This window comes from Loxodonta africana, chromosome 14 (assembly GCF_030014295.1).
Source record: "Loxodonta africana isolate mLoxAfr1 chromosome 14, mLoxAfr1.hap2, whole genome shotgun sequence".
Taxonomy (NCBI): domain Eukaryota; kingdom Metazoa; phylum Chordata; class Mammalia; order Proboscidea; family Elephantidae; genus Loxodonta; species Loxodonta africana.
Window position 1 is genome coordinate 91,789,652 of NC_087355.1, and position 14,820 is coordinate 91,804,471.

The 14,820-nt window shown below is 50.6% G+C and overlaps 1 protein-coding gene across 22 annotated transcripts in view; it reads left to right on the forward strand.

The window, feature by feature from the left end:
• MROH1 (maestro heat like repeat family member 1) overlaps positions 1-14,820 on the forward strand; it is a 59,640-nt gene that overhangs the window by 15,846 nt on the left and 28,974 nt on the right. For 18 of the 22 annotated variants that reach the window (XR_010317852.1, XM_064268217.1, XM_064268225.1 and 15 more), the window contains 4 exons: positions 6,090-6,168; positions 6,851-6,964; positions 8,991-9,064; positions 10,737-10,862. The exons of 1 other annotated variant lie outside the window; for it this stretch is intronic. Coding sequence is in view for 20 of the 21 variants with exons in the window: in XM_064268217.1 (XP_064124287.1) it covers positions 6,090-6,168; positions 6,851-6,964; positions 8,991-9,064; positions 10,737-10,862 (393 nt within the window). In the remaining variant the exon portion in view is untranslated. The remainder of the gene's footprint in view (positions 1-6,089; positions 6,169-6,850; positions 6,965-8,990; positions 9,065-10,736; positions 10,863-14,820) is intronic. 3 more of the 22 variants (XM_064268224.1, XM_064268226.1, XM_064268228.1) reach the window with 1 other exon arrangement.

Genomic DNA, 14,820 nt, shown 5'->3' on the forward strand with positions numbered 1-14,820 from the left:
TGCCTCCTTCTGTACTCAGTGTGGTACTTGTGGTGTTATGTCGGTGCCCCAGGGTGGGAGGGAAGGGTGGAGAGAAGTGGGGTCAGCCTGTGTTGAGCCCTGTTGCAGGGGCTGCTGCTGGGGTCTCTGTGTGCATGGGATTGGCCTGGCGTTGGGATGTAGGCCTGTTCAGGCATAGCTGTGTTTTTGCTCTGTGTGCTCCACCAGTCTTTCTGGTTATTCTTCGTATTGTGCTCGGTTCCCTCTGCTAGCCTCTCCCCGGATGTTCTCCATGCCCCTCAGCACTTGGACAACTCACTCACCACTGGGCAGACTCCCACGAGCGGGGGCTTTAGTCCTAGGAGGGGGAGAGTTTTCCGGGTCTGGACGAAGGTCCCTGCTGTGGAGAAAACAGCAGGGGAGGGAGGTGGGACAGTGAGGGGGCCGGTGTGGCTGGAGTGGGCCTTGCCCTCACCCTGAGAGAAGTGGGTCCTGTGGCCAGGCTTTGGGCAGGGAGCTGACCTGGAGGGACTCCCTCCAGTGCATGGTAGGCGGTGGCAGGAGGTGGCTGCAGCATCGAGGTAAGGGGGACTGGGGCTCAAGTGGGGTGGGCAGAGGTATACTGAGTGGCGAATTCTGGGGTGAGAGAGGGGGGGACGGGTGACTGCCCACAGGGGTGAGGGCTGTGGTGCGTGGAGTACCTGGCAGGGCTCTGTAAGGAGGTGCTGGCCTGCAGTGATGGCCAGTCAGGGAGGGGCCTAGGGGCATCTGCATGTCACTGCATTGGGTGGGGATCCTGAGGAACTGAGTGCACACAGGGTGGAGGCCCGGGTGGGCTGTGGGTACCCAGGGTAGGCAGAGGCTGTAGCAGGAGCCGAGGAGGAGGGTCTTTAAGGGGTGGCTGGCCAGCTGTGCAGATGCTGCCTGAGATCAAAGCTGATGAGGCTGAGACTGGCTGCTGGCTTGGTGTTGGTCATAAGGTGTCCCCAGAGGGCAGTGAGGTGGGGCTGTGGGGATGGAGGTCTGATTGGACTTTCTGGATGAGAAAAGAGGAGGGCAGGAGGCTGGAGACTGCGAGGGTAGGTAGCTCTTACAGAGATTTCGTGGAGGAGAAGCACAGAAGTGTGGATTGGCTTATTTGCACCATGCCCACTGTAGCCTCTGCTGGCCCCTCCCACCCCTGCCAGCATGCTAACTGGATCTAGGAATACTCAGCTCCCTGATGTAATGGGCCGTGCTGCCCGGATCCTTGGCCCTGGCACTGCCAGCTGAACCCTCAACCCTTGGTCCTTGCCAAGGGGAAGGCCAAGGGCTATAACAGAGCTATTAAAAAGTAATAAAAGCATTTTGAACGATTACATGGTGGTGAGCTTGAAAACTATCAAATGGATAGATTTCTAGAAAAATAGAAAATGTCAAAATTGGCAGAAGAAAGAGAAAACTTGAATAAACCAATAAAGAAATGGAAATAATATTCCAGGACTGTCCCTCCTTAAAACAAACTCAGGACCCAAATGGTTTTGCGGTTGGGATCTACCGAGCTTTTGAGGAAAACTTAATTCCTGTCCTCACAATTGCTTTGGGAATCAGAAAGATCCAAAGCTGCCTGATTTGTTCTGTGAGGCCAGCCTTCATTCCAGATCCATATTGGGCCCTTTGAGAAAATCTAAGTGTGTAGTTTTGAGTGTTGATGTAAAGATCTCATAGAAAATAGCTGCTAACTGCATCTAGCACTGTACTTTTGAAACACGTGATCAAGTAAGTTTAGCCCAGGAATGCTAGCCTTGTTCAGCTTTCAAAATCTATTGGTGCACCTTATCACCGTAATAGATAAAAGAAGAATATCTGATCCCAATCGATGCCGCAAAAGCTTATGATGAAGCTCAACACCTATTTACCATTAAAAACTCTTAGCAAACTAGCACTAGAAAGGAGCTTCTTAACCTTATACAGTTTACACACCTGTCTTAGTCATCTAGTGTTGCTGTAACAGAAATACCACAAGGATGGCTTTAACAAAGAGAAGCTTACTCTCTCACAGTCCAGTAGGCTAGAAGTCTGAATTCAGGGCACCGGCTCCAGGGGAAGGCTTTCTCTCTCTGTCTGCTCTGGAGGGAAGTCCTATTCGTCAGTGTTCCCTTGGTCTGGAAGCATCTCAGCACAGGGACCTCAGGTCCAAAGGATGTACTCTGCTCCTGGTGCTGCTTTTTTGGTGATATGAGGTCTCCATGTCTCCCTGCTTGGCTTCTCTCCTTTATATCTCAAAAGAGATTGGCTTAAGACACTACCTAATCTTGTAGCCCTCATCAGTGTAACTGCCGATAATCCGTTTTATTATATCATAGTGATAGGATTTACAACATATGGGAAAACCACATAAAATGGTGGACAATCACGCAATACTGAGAATCACGGCCCAGCTCAGTTGTCAGAGATTTTGGGGACACAATTCAATTCGTGACATATACCCAAACCCCCAGTACACATCCCAGTTAACGGGAAACTTGGGGTACGGTCCCTTTAAGATCAAGAGCAGAAAGAACCTTGACCATCCCTTGGGTGTAACCCATGGCCAATGCAATAAGGAAAGAAAAAGGCGTGGGGCTTGAAAGAGAAGACGGATTGTCATTTGTCATCTGCTGCCCCACCTTTCTTGTCCTATTCTCAGCGTTGTATTCATAGCACATGCATCCTTTTAACATAGCTCTCCTCAGCTAGCATGTATACTGCATAAGGTCAGGAGTTCGGTCTGTTGTTCGTAGGCTATGCCCATGCACCTAGAATAGCACCTGCCCCTTAGTGAGCACTCAGTAAGTACTTGTTCAATGGATGACTGAGTCATCCATCTAGAAAACTAGCTGAATCCATGCATAAACTGTTAGAGCTAATAAGAAATTTCAGCAACGTCGTCAGATACAAGCCCAACCTATAAAAATCAATAGCACTTCACTACACCTAGTAACCAACTGATGCCTTTGACTTAATGGTGTTGGCAAAGAGTATGAGTATACCATGAACTGCCAGAAGAATGAACAGACCTGTCTTGGAAGAAGTACAGCTAGAATGCTCCTGAGAAGCAAGGATGGTGAGACTTCATCTCCTATACTTTGGACATGTTATCAGGAAGGAGCAATCCCTGGAGAAGGACATCATGCTTGGTAAAGTAGAGGGTCAGCGGAAAAAAGGAAGACCCTCAGTGAGATGGATTGACACAGTGGCTGCAACAATGGGCTTAGACATGACGACGATGGTGAGGCTGGTGCTTTCGTTCTGTTGTACATAGGGTCCTTATGACTCGGAACTGAGTCACCTAACAACAACAAGAAGTAACCAACTAGAAGGTGTATTTATGATGGCAACAAAAATTTAGAAGTACAGGCAGTCCCCGGGTTACAAATGAGTTTCCCTTCCTGTCTTTAATTTGCATTTGTACATTAATCAGAACAGTTAGGTACAGCTCGTATCTAATGCCAGTTAGTTACGTATTTATCTTAGTATGTAGTGTACTTTCTATGCTAAAAAACATTAAATACTTCCAGATGCACTAAACATCTTTAACATGATAATACAGTGATAACAATTTTTTTTTTATTCATAGTGACCCCACATCACAGACTAGAGCCACTCCATAGGGCTTTCTTTTTTAAATTTTTATTATGCTTTTAAGTGCAAGTTTACAAATCAAGCCAGTCTCTCAAACAAAAATTTATATACACCCTGATATATACTCCTAGTCGCTCTCCCCCAATGAGACAGCACTCTCCTTCTGTCTACCCTGTATTTCTGTGTCCATCCAGCCAGCCTCTGTCCCCCAATAATGTTTTGATGCACGTTGTACAGTAGCACCTGTTTGTTATTGTGAACCATTGCCACGTACCTCGAATTTTTAATACAGTAGGCTTTATGGGAGTTGGTTCCTAACTACAGGTTGTACGTAAGTTGGACGTTAGTAACCATGGGACTGCCTGTATCTGGGAATTAACCTAACCAGAACGTCCAAGACCTCAATAGAGAAAAGTTTACACTTCTAAACACATAATAGAAAAAATGACAGATGTAGCACATATCATTCACTTATAATATAAGTAAGTTTGGTTAGATTGGCTGCTAACCAAAAGGTCAGCAGTTTAAATTCACCGGCCACCCCTCAGAAACCCTATGGGGCAGTTCTACTCTGTCCTCCTACAGGGTCACTGTGAGTTGGAATTGACTCCATGGCAATGGGTTTTTTTAATATAAAAATGCACAAAACAACAGACATTTGCAAAAACTATAAAAACAGATACTTGTTGCTTTAGAATGGTTATTATGGTGGATGGGAGTGGGGAATAGGTATAAAAGGGAAATACAAATATATACACTCTGAGAAGGTGGGAAAAAATGTCATTTCTTTTTCTTTGAACTCTGTTCATGTCTTTTTTTTTCTTCTTCCTATTGGGTTTTAGGTCTTTTACATATTAATCTGTAGCAGTTTGTTATAGTCTAGTATCATATATGCCTAAGTATTTGTTCCTACTTTATCCTTTGATTTTATGGTATTTTTTTTTTGCCACGCAAATTTTTACGTCATCTTTTACCCACCTTCTGCGTTTTAGTTTGTTTTGTTATACTTAGAAAAACCTTTCAAACAGGCAATGTCAAAGTCTCTATTCCCCTCCTACTTTTTTTCTTATTAATATTTTATTTTGCACAGCAAAGTCTGCTCCCATTCAGCAATTTTTAGACATAATGGTCAGTGATATGGGTCCATAAAGTTTTTATTTTGTTGTAGTTGAGAATAGATGCAGCAAAGCAGACACCAGTTCGGCTGCTTCTGCACGTACAATTCAGAGACAGTGACGACATCCTTTGAGTTGTGCAACCATTCTTACCCTCCTTGTCTGAGTTGTTCCCCCTCATGCTTTTATTGTTTGATCCATTTGAAATTTATTTGAGGGAAGGAGCGAATGAGAATTGACTTTTTTTTCCCCCCAGATGACTACCCATTTGCTTTAGTTGTCATATTACCCAAACATATCACCTTAGAACAACCACCGTTTACAATCTTGTGGTCACTGTGGGTCGGGAATCCTGGGTCAGCTCAGCCAGGTGGTTCTGGCTCAGGGTCTCTTCCAAAGGTGCAGTCAAGGTGTCTGCCAGGGCTGCATCATCTGAAGGCTCCAAAGGCTGGAGGGTCCCCTTCCAAGATGGCTCCTCACATGGCTATTGGCTAGGAGGCTTCAGTTCCTCACTGCGTGAACCTCTCCAAAGGGCTGCTTGAGTGTTCTCACAGCATGGGAGCTGGCTCCCCTGCATGGCTCATCCTGCAAGAGAGCAAAGAGGAGGCTGTAGCTCCTTTTGCGATCAGATTTGGTGTTTACAGTGGAAATGACAGGGCCTCACCTGGGAGCAGAGCCCCTCGGCCAGAGCCTCCCCTTCTCTCTCCTTCCCTCTGTTCCTGAGAACTGCCAAAGTCCGGCTTGTGGTGGAACCTGAGGCTCTGGGGGCTTTGTTCCATGCTCGGTCTTCTCATGGACCGTAACATGGCTTTAGTGCCCTTTGCTATGACACTGGGGACTGAGAGTGGGAAGCCAGAGTGTCACCCCCAGCTCCTAACAGGTGAGAGTGGGAGGAGCCTCCGGGAAAGCCCCAAAGTCAAGACTGCTGCAGCCTGGTGTTGACTTGTTACCAGTGCAACAACTTTTTACTTAATTTATTATTTTTGAATGAATGTTTGCCCAGGGAAGTAGGTAACTGTCGTCTTTATAAAAAAGCTTCTTCTGGGGATTTGTCCTCTTGGGCGCTCGTGGGAAGGCAGGAGGTAGTGGAGTGAGGACTTTTCCAGGCTCTTGAGATGAGGAACAGCTGTGAGAAGGTCTGTGTGTGTGTCCCTGACCATAGGGGGTGTGTGTGCGTGTGTGTGTGTGTCCCATCGGTCTGTCTCCCTCCCCACCACAAGGGGGCAGGTGTGGACCCTGAAGCAGTCTCTGATTATGTGGGAGAGGCCCCCAGCTCCCCTGCCTTTGACCTGGACCGCTGGGGCCCACCCCTTTAAGTGCTTCATTTCCTCATGGCTGGGCCCCAGCCCCCAGCTGCCCCTTGGTGACCCCTGCCCTCTGTCCCTGGAACAGATCTGCGTGCCGGTAGAGTTGTCCAGCCCCTTGGTGGTCAGCAACCAAAAGGAGGTGCTGCGCTGCTTCACTGTGCTTGGTGAGCAGGTGGGGAGGGTGGGGGCTCTCTGGACTCAAGGGTCATCCAGCTTTAGGCTGGCCCAGAGTCAGGACAGAAGGAGGGGTGCTGGGGGCTCTGTGGGCACTCCCCAGCATATGAGAAGGTTCAGTGGGCCTCTGAGAATCTGTGTCCCACATACCACCACACTTCCTGTCCTATGAGAGCACTGAGGTCTCAGGCTGTAGAGCACTCCCCAGGGAGCCTGGCAACGCTAGGCCATTGGGGTCCTGAGCACAGGAGCACCCAGACCTGTGTGTAGAGCCCCTTCATCCCCCCAAGGCTTCTCTGGGTGGTTCTAATAGGAACCCTTTGGTTGCCCTGTGACAAAGGCCAGCCAGTGGTGTTGCGGGGACTGCCATGTAGATCCTTGCCCTTGCTGGCCCCTTGGGGACTTGTCCCTGTGACTCCGCCTGGTGGGAGAGGCAGACACAGATAGTTGTCCTGTTAGGCCCAGGTAGGGCTAGGCAAAGGGCTGGCTCCTTACGCCTGCCTTCTTGTTCGGGAGGCTGGGCAGGGGCCTCCCCTGGGTGGTGGTGTAGGCTCCAAGGAGGGGGTTCGGCCTGGTGATGGGGACGAACAGACAAGTTCCTAGCCCACCCGAGAAGTTCAGCCCTTAATGAGTAGGTGTGGGGCAGAGCTGGCTGACTGCAGGTTTTTGCAGCCTGCTTCGCCCCTGACCGCCTGCTGGCCTTCCTGCTGCCCAAGCTGGACACCAACAACGAGCGAGTCCGTGTGGGCTCCCTGCAGGTCCTAAGGCATATCATCAACTCGGCTGGTGAGTGCCCTTCGCACCCGAGGAAGGCGCCGTCCGTTGTTCAGGTGAAAAGTAGCACCCTGACTTGAATTCTTGAAAGATTTTTCCCAACTGCCTGTTTTGCAAGATTTCAGGCTTTTTTAAAGTTGCAGGAACAGTACAGTGGAGCTGTCAGCCTGCCTGCCACTTAGAGGTCTAGTGCTGCACTCCTCCCACAGACGGCTGTGCCAGGGTGCTCTTGGGCTTTCCCTATGACAGGTGGGCGGGCAGCCGGTGTGACGTGGCCAAGTGTCAAATGCTGTCTCTTCTCACAGCTTTCCCTCCATTGAGGGCTAAGCAGGGGCACACGTGGACTGGCTGTCTCTTTAGACTCTTGGAGTCAAGAAAAATTCCCCACGTTTTTTCTCTTGGTCTTTCCCGACACTGACATTTCTGAAGAGTCTGGCCGGTTAATTATAGAATTTCCCTGTGTCTGATGCTCCCTCGTGATTAAACCCAAGGGACCAGGCTGGTGGGATGGGTGCTAATGACAGGGCCCTGCGTTGAAGGCTGGTGGGATGGGTGCTAATGACAGGGCTCTGTGCTGAAGGCTGGTGGGGTGGGTGCTAATGACAGGGCCCTGCGCTGAAGGCTGGTGGGGTGGGTGCTAATGACAGGGCCCTGCGTTGAAGGCTGGTGGGGTGGGTGCTAATGACAGGGCCCTGCGTTGAAGGCTGGTGGGTGGGTGCTAATGACAGGGCCCTGCGTTGAAGGCTGGTGGGGTGGGTGCTAATGACAGGGCCCTGCATTGAAGGCTGGTGGGTGGGTGCTAATGACAGGGCCCTGCGTTGAAGGCTGGTGGGGTGGGTGCTAATGACAGGGCCCTGCGCTGAAGGCTGGTGGGGTGGGTGCTAATGACAGGGCCCTGCGTTGAAGGCTGGTGGGGTGGGTGCTAATGACAGGGCCCTGCGTTGAAGGCTGGTGGGGTGGGTGCTAATGACAGGGCCCTGCGTTGAAGGCTGGTGGGGTGGGTGCTAATGACAGGGCCCTGCGTTGAAGGCTGGTGGGGTGGGTGCTAATGACAGGGCCCTGCGTTGAAGGCTGGTGGGTGGGTGCTAATGACAGGGCCCTGCGTTGAAGGCTGGTGGGGTGGGTGCTAATGACAGGGCCCTGCGTTGAAGGCTGGTGGGGTGGGTGCTAATGACAGGGCCCTGTGTTGAAGGCTGGTGGGTGGGTGCTAATGACAGGGCCCTGCGTTGAAGGCTGGTGGGGTGGGTACTAATGACTGACAGGGCCCTGCGTTGAAGGCTGGTGGAGTGGGTGCTAATGAGCTAGGCCTGTTTCACACAGAGCATGTTGGTACCTTGTCTGTGCATTGCCTGTCTTGGAATCAGCAATCTGTGGCAATGCTGGTGAGCTCAGAGAGGGTTTTACGTCTTAGAAGGTCATAAAGGTAAATGGGAGTATGTGACAGAGACCCAAGTGGCCGGGACACCTGCAATGGCACTTTCCACAATGGGTATGGCCCACCCTGTGAGGATCTTCCCTGTGGGGATTTTTGCTGGCCTGACAGGCTTGGCTGCAAGCAGGCAGTTTTCAGAGCTGTGGGAATGATGTAGAAGCAGCTTGGGAAAAGGGCAAGGATTTGAGAGGGTAGTGGCGTTGGGACCACAACCCAGATTGTGCCACTGAGCTACAAGTCTGCTGATGGCGCTGCAGAACCCTGGCACCCTTAGCGGGCCAGCACAGCCCACGATGGCCAGACTGCCTCCGAGGGCCTGCTACTTTGGATGATACTCCACCCGAGCCCAGGTTGGGTGCTGCGGAGGGTGCGGGGCAGCTGAGCGGAAAGGAAAGCACCCCCTCCTTAAGCAGTGCTTTAGCCGCCCCCTGGGGACCCCATGAGGTAGCATGCTGTCCTCAGGTAACTGAGGTTGAGAACTGTAAAGCTACATGCTGTCTGGCACATCCGGGGGGTGGTATGGAGATGAGGCCCTGGCCCTCTAGGGGCCGGTGGCCTCGGTCTGTGTCTTAGTGGGGACTGAGCCATCCTGGGGGTCTCTTGCAGCTGCTCAGATGGAAGTCCGGAAGCTTTTCATCCTTTCCTCCATGCGGCACCCCCTTCTGGACACCAATAACAAGGTAGCCGTGACCGGAGCACAAGCAGGGCCAGTGCAGGGGCACCTGCTGCCTCCTATGGGGGCTGGTGCTCCTGCACCTTACTCTCAATGCCGGAGACCAGGGTGACAGCGACCAGGTCAGTCCCCTGTGCCAGCTCAGGATTGGCTTCCCTGCAGGACCCAGAGGGTTCTCCTGCCACCCCAGGGTCACTGCAGCCTGTGTGCTGCCTACTGGGCCTGCTCGCGGGGCCTTCTCTGAGAAGCTCGTCATTCTCCCCCAGCAGTCACTGACATTGACCCAGCAGGCTCAAGTGGCCTGCATCCTCAGCCTGAACGCCCACGTGCTGCCACTGCCCACTTGGTCCATGGGGGGCTGGGAGTCAGGGCAGTGGCCGCCGAGGCTGGGGTTGCCTGGGTTGGCAAAAGAAGGCTGAGGTGGGCAGCGTGTGGGAGGAGCTGGCCAGGGCGGGGCCTGCATCTCTCCCTGAGGTGGGGAAAAGCATGAGGTGAGGGGCGCTGGCTTGAGGAGAGAGCAGCTGTTCTTGTCCACGGAGGACTGCCAGGTCCTTAGACACCAGCAGGTCATTGAGTGGAGGGTGGGCACTCAGGGTCAAACTGCCAAGGACTGTTTGGACAGCAGCTGCAGGCCAGGCCTCTCCCTAAAGGGCAAACAATCACAGGGTGATGTACACCAGCCCCAGAGGACACCAGCACGTGTAACTGGGTCAGGGAACACATGCTTGGGGCTAGGGGAGCCAGAGAGCCCAGCCCAGCGGTGGGTGAGCAGGGCTGGGTGTCTAGGGAGTGGGGGCTGGTGGTGGTGAGTGGGGCTGGGTGTCCAGGAGGTGGGGGCTGGTGGTGGTGAGCAGGGCTGGATGTCCAGGAGGTGGGGGCTGGTGGTGATGAGCGGGACCGGGGTGTCCAGGAGGTGGGGGCTGGTGGTGGTAACCGGGGCTGGGTGTCCAGGAGGTGCGGGCTGGTGGTGGTGAGTGGGGCTGGGTGTCCAGGAGGTGGGGGCTGGTGGTGATGAGTGGGACTGGGGTGTCCAGGAGGTGGGGGCTGGTGGTGGTGAGTGGGGCTGGGTGTCTAGGGAGTGGGGGCTGGTGGTGGTGAGTGGGACTGGGTGTCCAGGAGGTGGGGGCTGGTGGCGGTGAGCGGGGCTGGGTGTCCGGGGGTGGGGGTGGGCCCAGAGCCTCTGAAGCGTTGCTTTGATGGAGCTGAGGCCGACACTCCATCAGAGTGGATGAGGAAGGAAGTCAGTGAAAGGGGAGCTTGGAGGGGAGCAGGGGAATTGAGGTCAGAGCTGCTTTCCCCTAAATACCCGAGCGTGACCCCAAGCTGGAGGGAGCCCCTGTGTAGCCGGAGAGACTGCAAAGAAGGCAGATTGGGTGCAGGTACAGGTGTAGGTATGGGTGGGGGTACAAATGAAGGTGTGGGTGCAGGTACAGGAGTGGGTATGGGTGTGTGTGCAGGTGTGGGCAGGAGTACAGGTGCAGTGAGGGTGCAAGTACAGGTGTGCGTGCTGGTGCAGGTGTAGATGTGGGCAGGCGTACAGGTGCAGGTGTGGGAGCAGGTTGAGCGCAGGTGGGGATGTGGGGGCAAATGCAGTGCAGGTGGAGGAAGGGTGAGCCTTCATCTCCCAGCAGGACCGTGAAGAGCCTGCCTTGAGCACTCTGTCTCCCCCCTTGTCCCAGCAGGTGAAGCGGGCTGTGGTACAGGTGATCAGTGCCATGGCCCACCACGGCTACCTGGAGCAGCCCGGAGGCCAGGCGATGATGGAGTATATTGTGCAGCAGTGTGCACTGCCCCCTGAGCTGCAGGTGAGGCCACCATACCTGCTCCCCGGTGGCACCTCCTTTGTCAGGCTGTGGGCATCTGCTGGAGGGGCCTGGGCTGAGCACCAAGTGCTCCCTCCAGTTGTGAGTCAAGGTCGGTGCCCCAGCGGGGCCTGGTTCACATCACTTGGCAGAAGCAGGAGAGACACTTCGCTATCTTTGGGCTTTTCTATTTAGAAAGTCACCAAGCAGATGCCAAGGTCAGGAAAGGATAGGTGCACTGTCCTCACAACACTGGCATCTTGAATGTGGTGCCCTCTATACCCAGAACCGAGCAGTAGAGCTCAGTAAGAGTGTGTGTGGTCGTGGGCACGTTGTTGCTCTTAGCTGCCATCAGATTGGCCCCCAGCTCACAGTGACCCACGCACAATGGAACGAAACACTGCCTGGCCCTGTGCCATCCCCACGACTGGTTGCAGATCAGACCGTTGTGACCCACAGGGCTTTCACTGGCTGATTTTTGGAAGTAGGTCACCAGGCCTTTCTTCCTAGTCTGTCTTAGTCTGAAGTTCTGCTGAAACCTGTTCAGAATCACAGCAACACACAAGCCCCCGCTGGCAGATGGGTGATGGCTGCACACGAGGCGTTTGCTGCGTTGGCTGAAGACTGAATGCAGGTCTCCCGCATGGAAGGCAAGAACTCCATTGCTGAACTCCACTGCCCTCTGTGGGTATTTCGTTCCTTTGCGTTTAATAAAAGGAAGCTTTCTCAAGCATGAACGTTTGCTAAGAGCGTCAGATCTGGGGCTTTCCTGCAGGCCTCTGGGGAGTGGGGTCCTACTGTTCTTGTGGCCCCTCTTTTTGGCAGCGCTGAGGGTCTCCAGGTATGAGAGTTCCTGCTGCTCGTCAGCACCTGCTCAGTGTCTTGTTCTCTTAGCCATCCCAATAGGTGGTACTTCACTGTGGCTTAATGCCAGCTGAAAGTGAAGAGGACGTGAAGCACTTGTTGATGAAGATCAAAGACCACAGCCTTCAGTATGGATTACACCTCAACGTAAAGAAAACAGAAATCCTCATAACTGGACCAGTCAGCAACATCATGATAAATGGAGACAAGATTGAAGTTGTCAAGGATTTCATTTTACTTGGATCCACAGTCAACACCCATGGAAGCAGCAGTCAGGAAATCACACGACCTTTGCTTTGGGACAATCTGCAAAAGACCTCTTTAAAGTATTCAAAAGCAAAGACGTCACTTTGAGGACTAAGGTGCCCCTAACCCAAGCCATGGTGTTTTCAGTTGCTTCACATGTGTACGAAAATTGTACAATAAATAAGGAAGACCAAAGAAGAATTGATGCCTTCAAATTACAATGTTGGTGAAGAATATTGAATACACCATGGACTGTCAGAAGAATGAACAAGGCTGTCTTGGAAGAAATACAGCCAGAGTGCTCCTTTGAAGTGAGGATGGTGAGACTACGTGTCACGTACTTTGGACATGTTATCAGGAGGGTCCAGTCCCTGGAGAAGGACATCCATGCTTGGTAAAGTAGAGGCAAAAAAGAGGAAGACGCTCAATGAGGTGGATTGACAGAGTGGCTGCAACGATGGGGTCAAACAAGAGCAACGACGGTGAGAATGGCGCAGGACCAGGCACTGTTTCATTCTGTCGTATACAGGGTTGCTATGAGTCGAAACCACCTTGGTGGCACCTAACAGCAACAACAGGGATTATGGTTGGTTATGACTTACTACTCTTGTACTGTACTGCTGGAAGTGATCTGTTCATATTTTGTTGAGAATTTTTATATTTCTTCATGAGAGATTTTGGTCTGCCCTTTCTTTGCCTTGTCTGTAATGCTAATGAGTTTAATTTCTGGAAGAGTCTGTCAAGAATTATTTTTCTCTTAAATCTTTGGTAGAACTCACCAGTGAAACCATGTAGGCCTGTAGGTTTCTCTGTTGGGACATTCTTAGTCATGAATTCAGTTTCTTCAGTAGGCAGGACTATTTGGGGTATCTGTTTTTCTTGAATAAGCTTTGGTGGTGTATCTCTGGGTTGCGGGTCCCAGGACCACCTCTGTGTTTGGTGATTTGCCTAGAAGGACTCAGCAGGGCTCAGAGGCAGTTATACTCACAGCTGTAGTTTATCACAACGAGTAAATGACCCATATCAGGTGGGTTTTGAGGGAGGGGCAGCACAGTATACTCCCTCTTGCAGCAACGGGATGCAGCAGCGTGTCAGCCCAGGGACACCTATCAAAAACTGAGTCCAGGGTTGTTATTGGGGGCTGGTCATATAGGCGCTCTGCCAGCCACAGTCACCCAAGTTCCAGACTCCCAGAAGGAAAGCAGGCGCTCAGTGCCTCAAGCAGCCCAACCATCTTAATACTTAGAGAATGTTTCAAAAAGCCGTTCCAGGACTCTAGCCACAGTCCGGCCCTGCAAGCAGACCTTCTTCTAAAGATCAAGCTGCTGCTAACACATTGTCTTTCCAGAGTTTTCTCCTTTTGTCTAAGTTGTTGAATTTGTGGGCATAAAACTGAGATTGCTCTTTTAACATATTACAAATTCAACTTTTTAATAGTCTTTCTAGATGATACACTTTTTTCCCCCAAGCCTAGAGCTAGGCAAGCTGATTCTAAAACAACATGGGAAAAACAACAAGCAAAACATGCCTGCGCAACCACGTGTATTTATCACTTCTTTCCCCAATAGCAAGTTATTTCTAATATTTGATACCTTTTGTGCTAATTAATAAACACTCCCTTGCAGAAATATTTGAAACTTAGCATGACTACCTCTGAAGTGAGGATTCCACTGGGGGCTAAGGAGTGCTAACTCGCTTCTGGGATGCGCAGCACTACCCAAGGGTGTGGGTGAAACATTGACACAGACGCACCCGCAGCTGTGTTTATCCTGGAGTTAGACAACACGTTTCTAAGAAAAAACTGATTATTGCTGAGTTAGTGGTACTTTCTACTATCATTAATTTTCAGTTAAACATGGTTTTATGATTTTTGCACTTTAAGTAGTTTGTTAATCCTTAAAACTAACTTTAATCCTTGAAATTAAGTATAAAGGCCTTGGACTTCTTTATCTCTTCTTAGGCACTCTGTCAGTTTCTGCAAAAACAGCTGGGAGTTTGATAGGGATTGTGTTGACTCTGTAGATCAGTTTGAGGAGTATTGCCATCTTAGGGAAACCCTGGTGGCACAGTGGTTAAGTGGTACAGCTGCTAACCAAAAGGTCGGCAGTTCGAATCCACCAGGTGCTCCTTGGAAACTATGCAGCAGTTCTACCCTGTCCTATAGGGTCACTGTAAGTCGGAATCGACTCGACAGCAATGGCTTTGGTTTTGCCATCTTAGCAATATTAAGTCTTCTGATCCATGATGTCTCTCCATTTATTTAGATCTTCTTTCATTTCCTTCAACAGTGTTTTGTACTTTTTAGAGTATAAGTTTTATACTTCCTTTATTAAATTTATTCCTAAGTATTCTTTTGATGCTACTGTAAATGTAATTGTTTTCTTAGTTTAATTTTTGTTTTGTTCATTGCTACTGTATAGAAACAAAATTGTTTTTCATATTGATCTTGTATATTGCAACCTTGCTGAGTTCATGTGTTAGCTCTAATAGTTTTTTTAATTGATTCCTTAAGATTTACTGTGTACAAGATCATGTTATCTGCATATAGAAATAGTTTTACTTCTCCCTTTCTTATCTGAATGCCTTTTATTTCTTTTTTTGGCCTAATTGCCCTGGCCAGAGCCCCCAGTACACTGTTGAACAAAAATGGTGAAAGTGTACCTTCTTGTCTTGTTCCATTTCTTGGGGTGAAAGAATTTACTGTTTTACCACTAAGTGTGATGTTAGCTGTGGGTTTTTCATAGGTGCCCTTTATTAGGTTGAGGAAGTCCCCTCTGTTCCTCGTTTGTCGAATGTTGTTATCATGAGGGGATGTTGGATTTTGTCAGATCTTTTTCTGCGTCTACTGAGA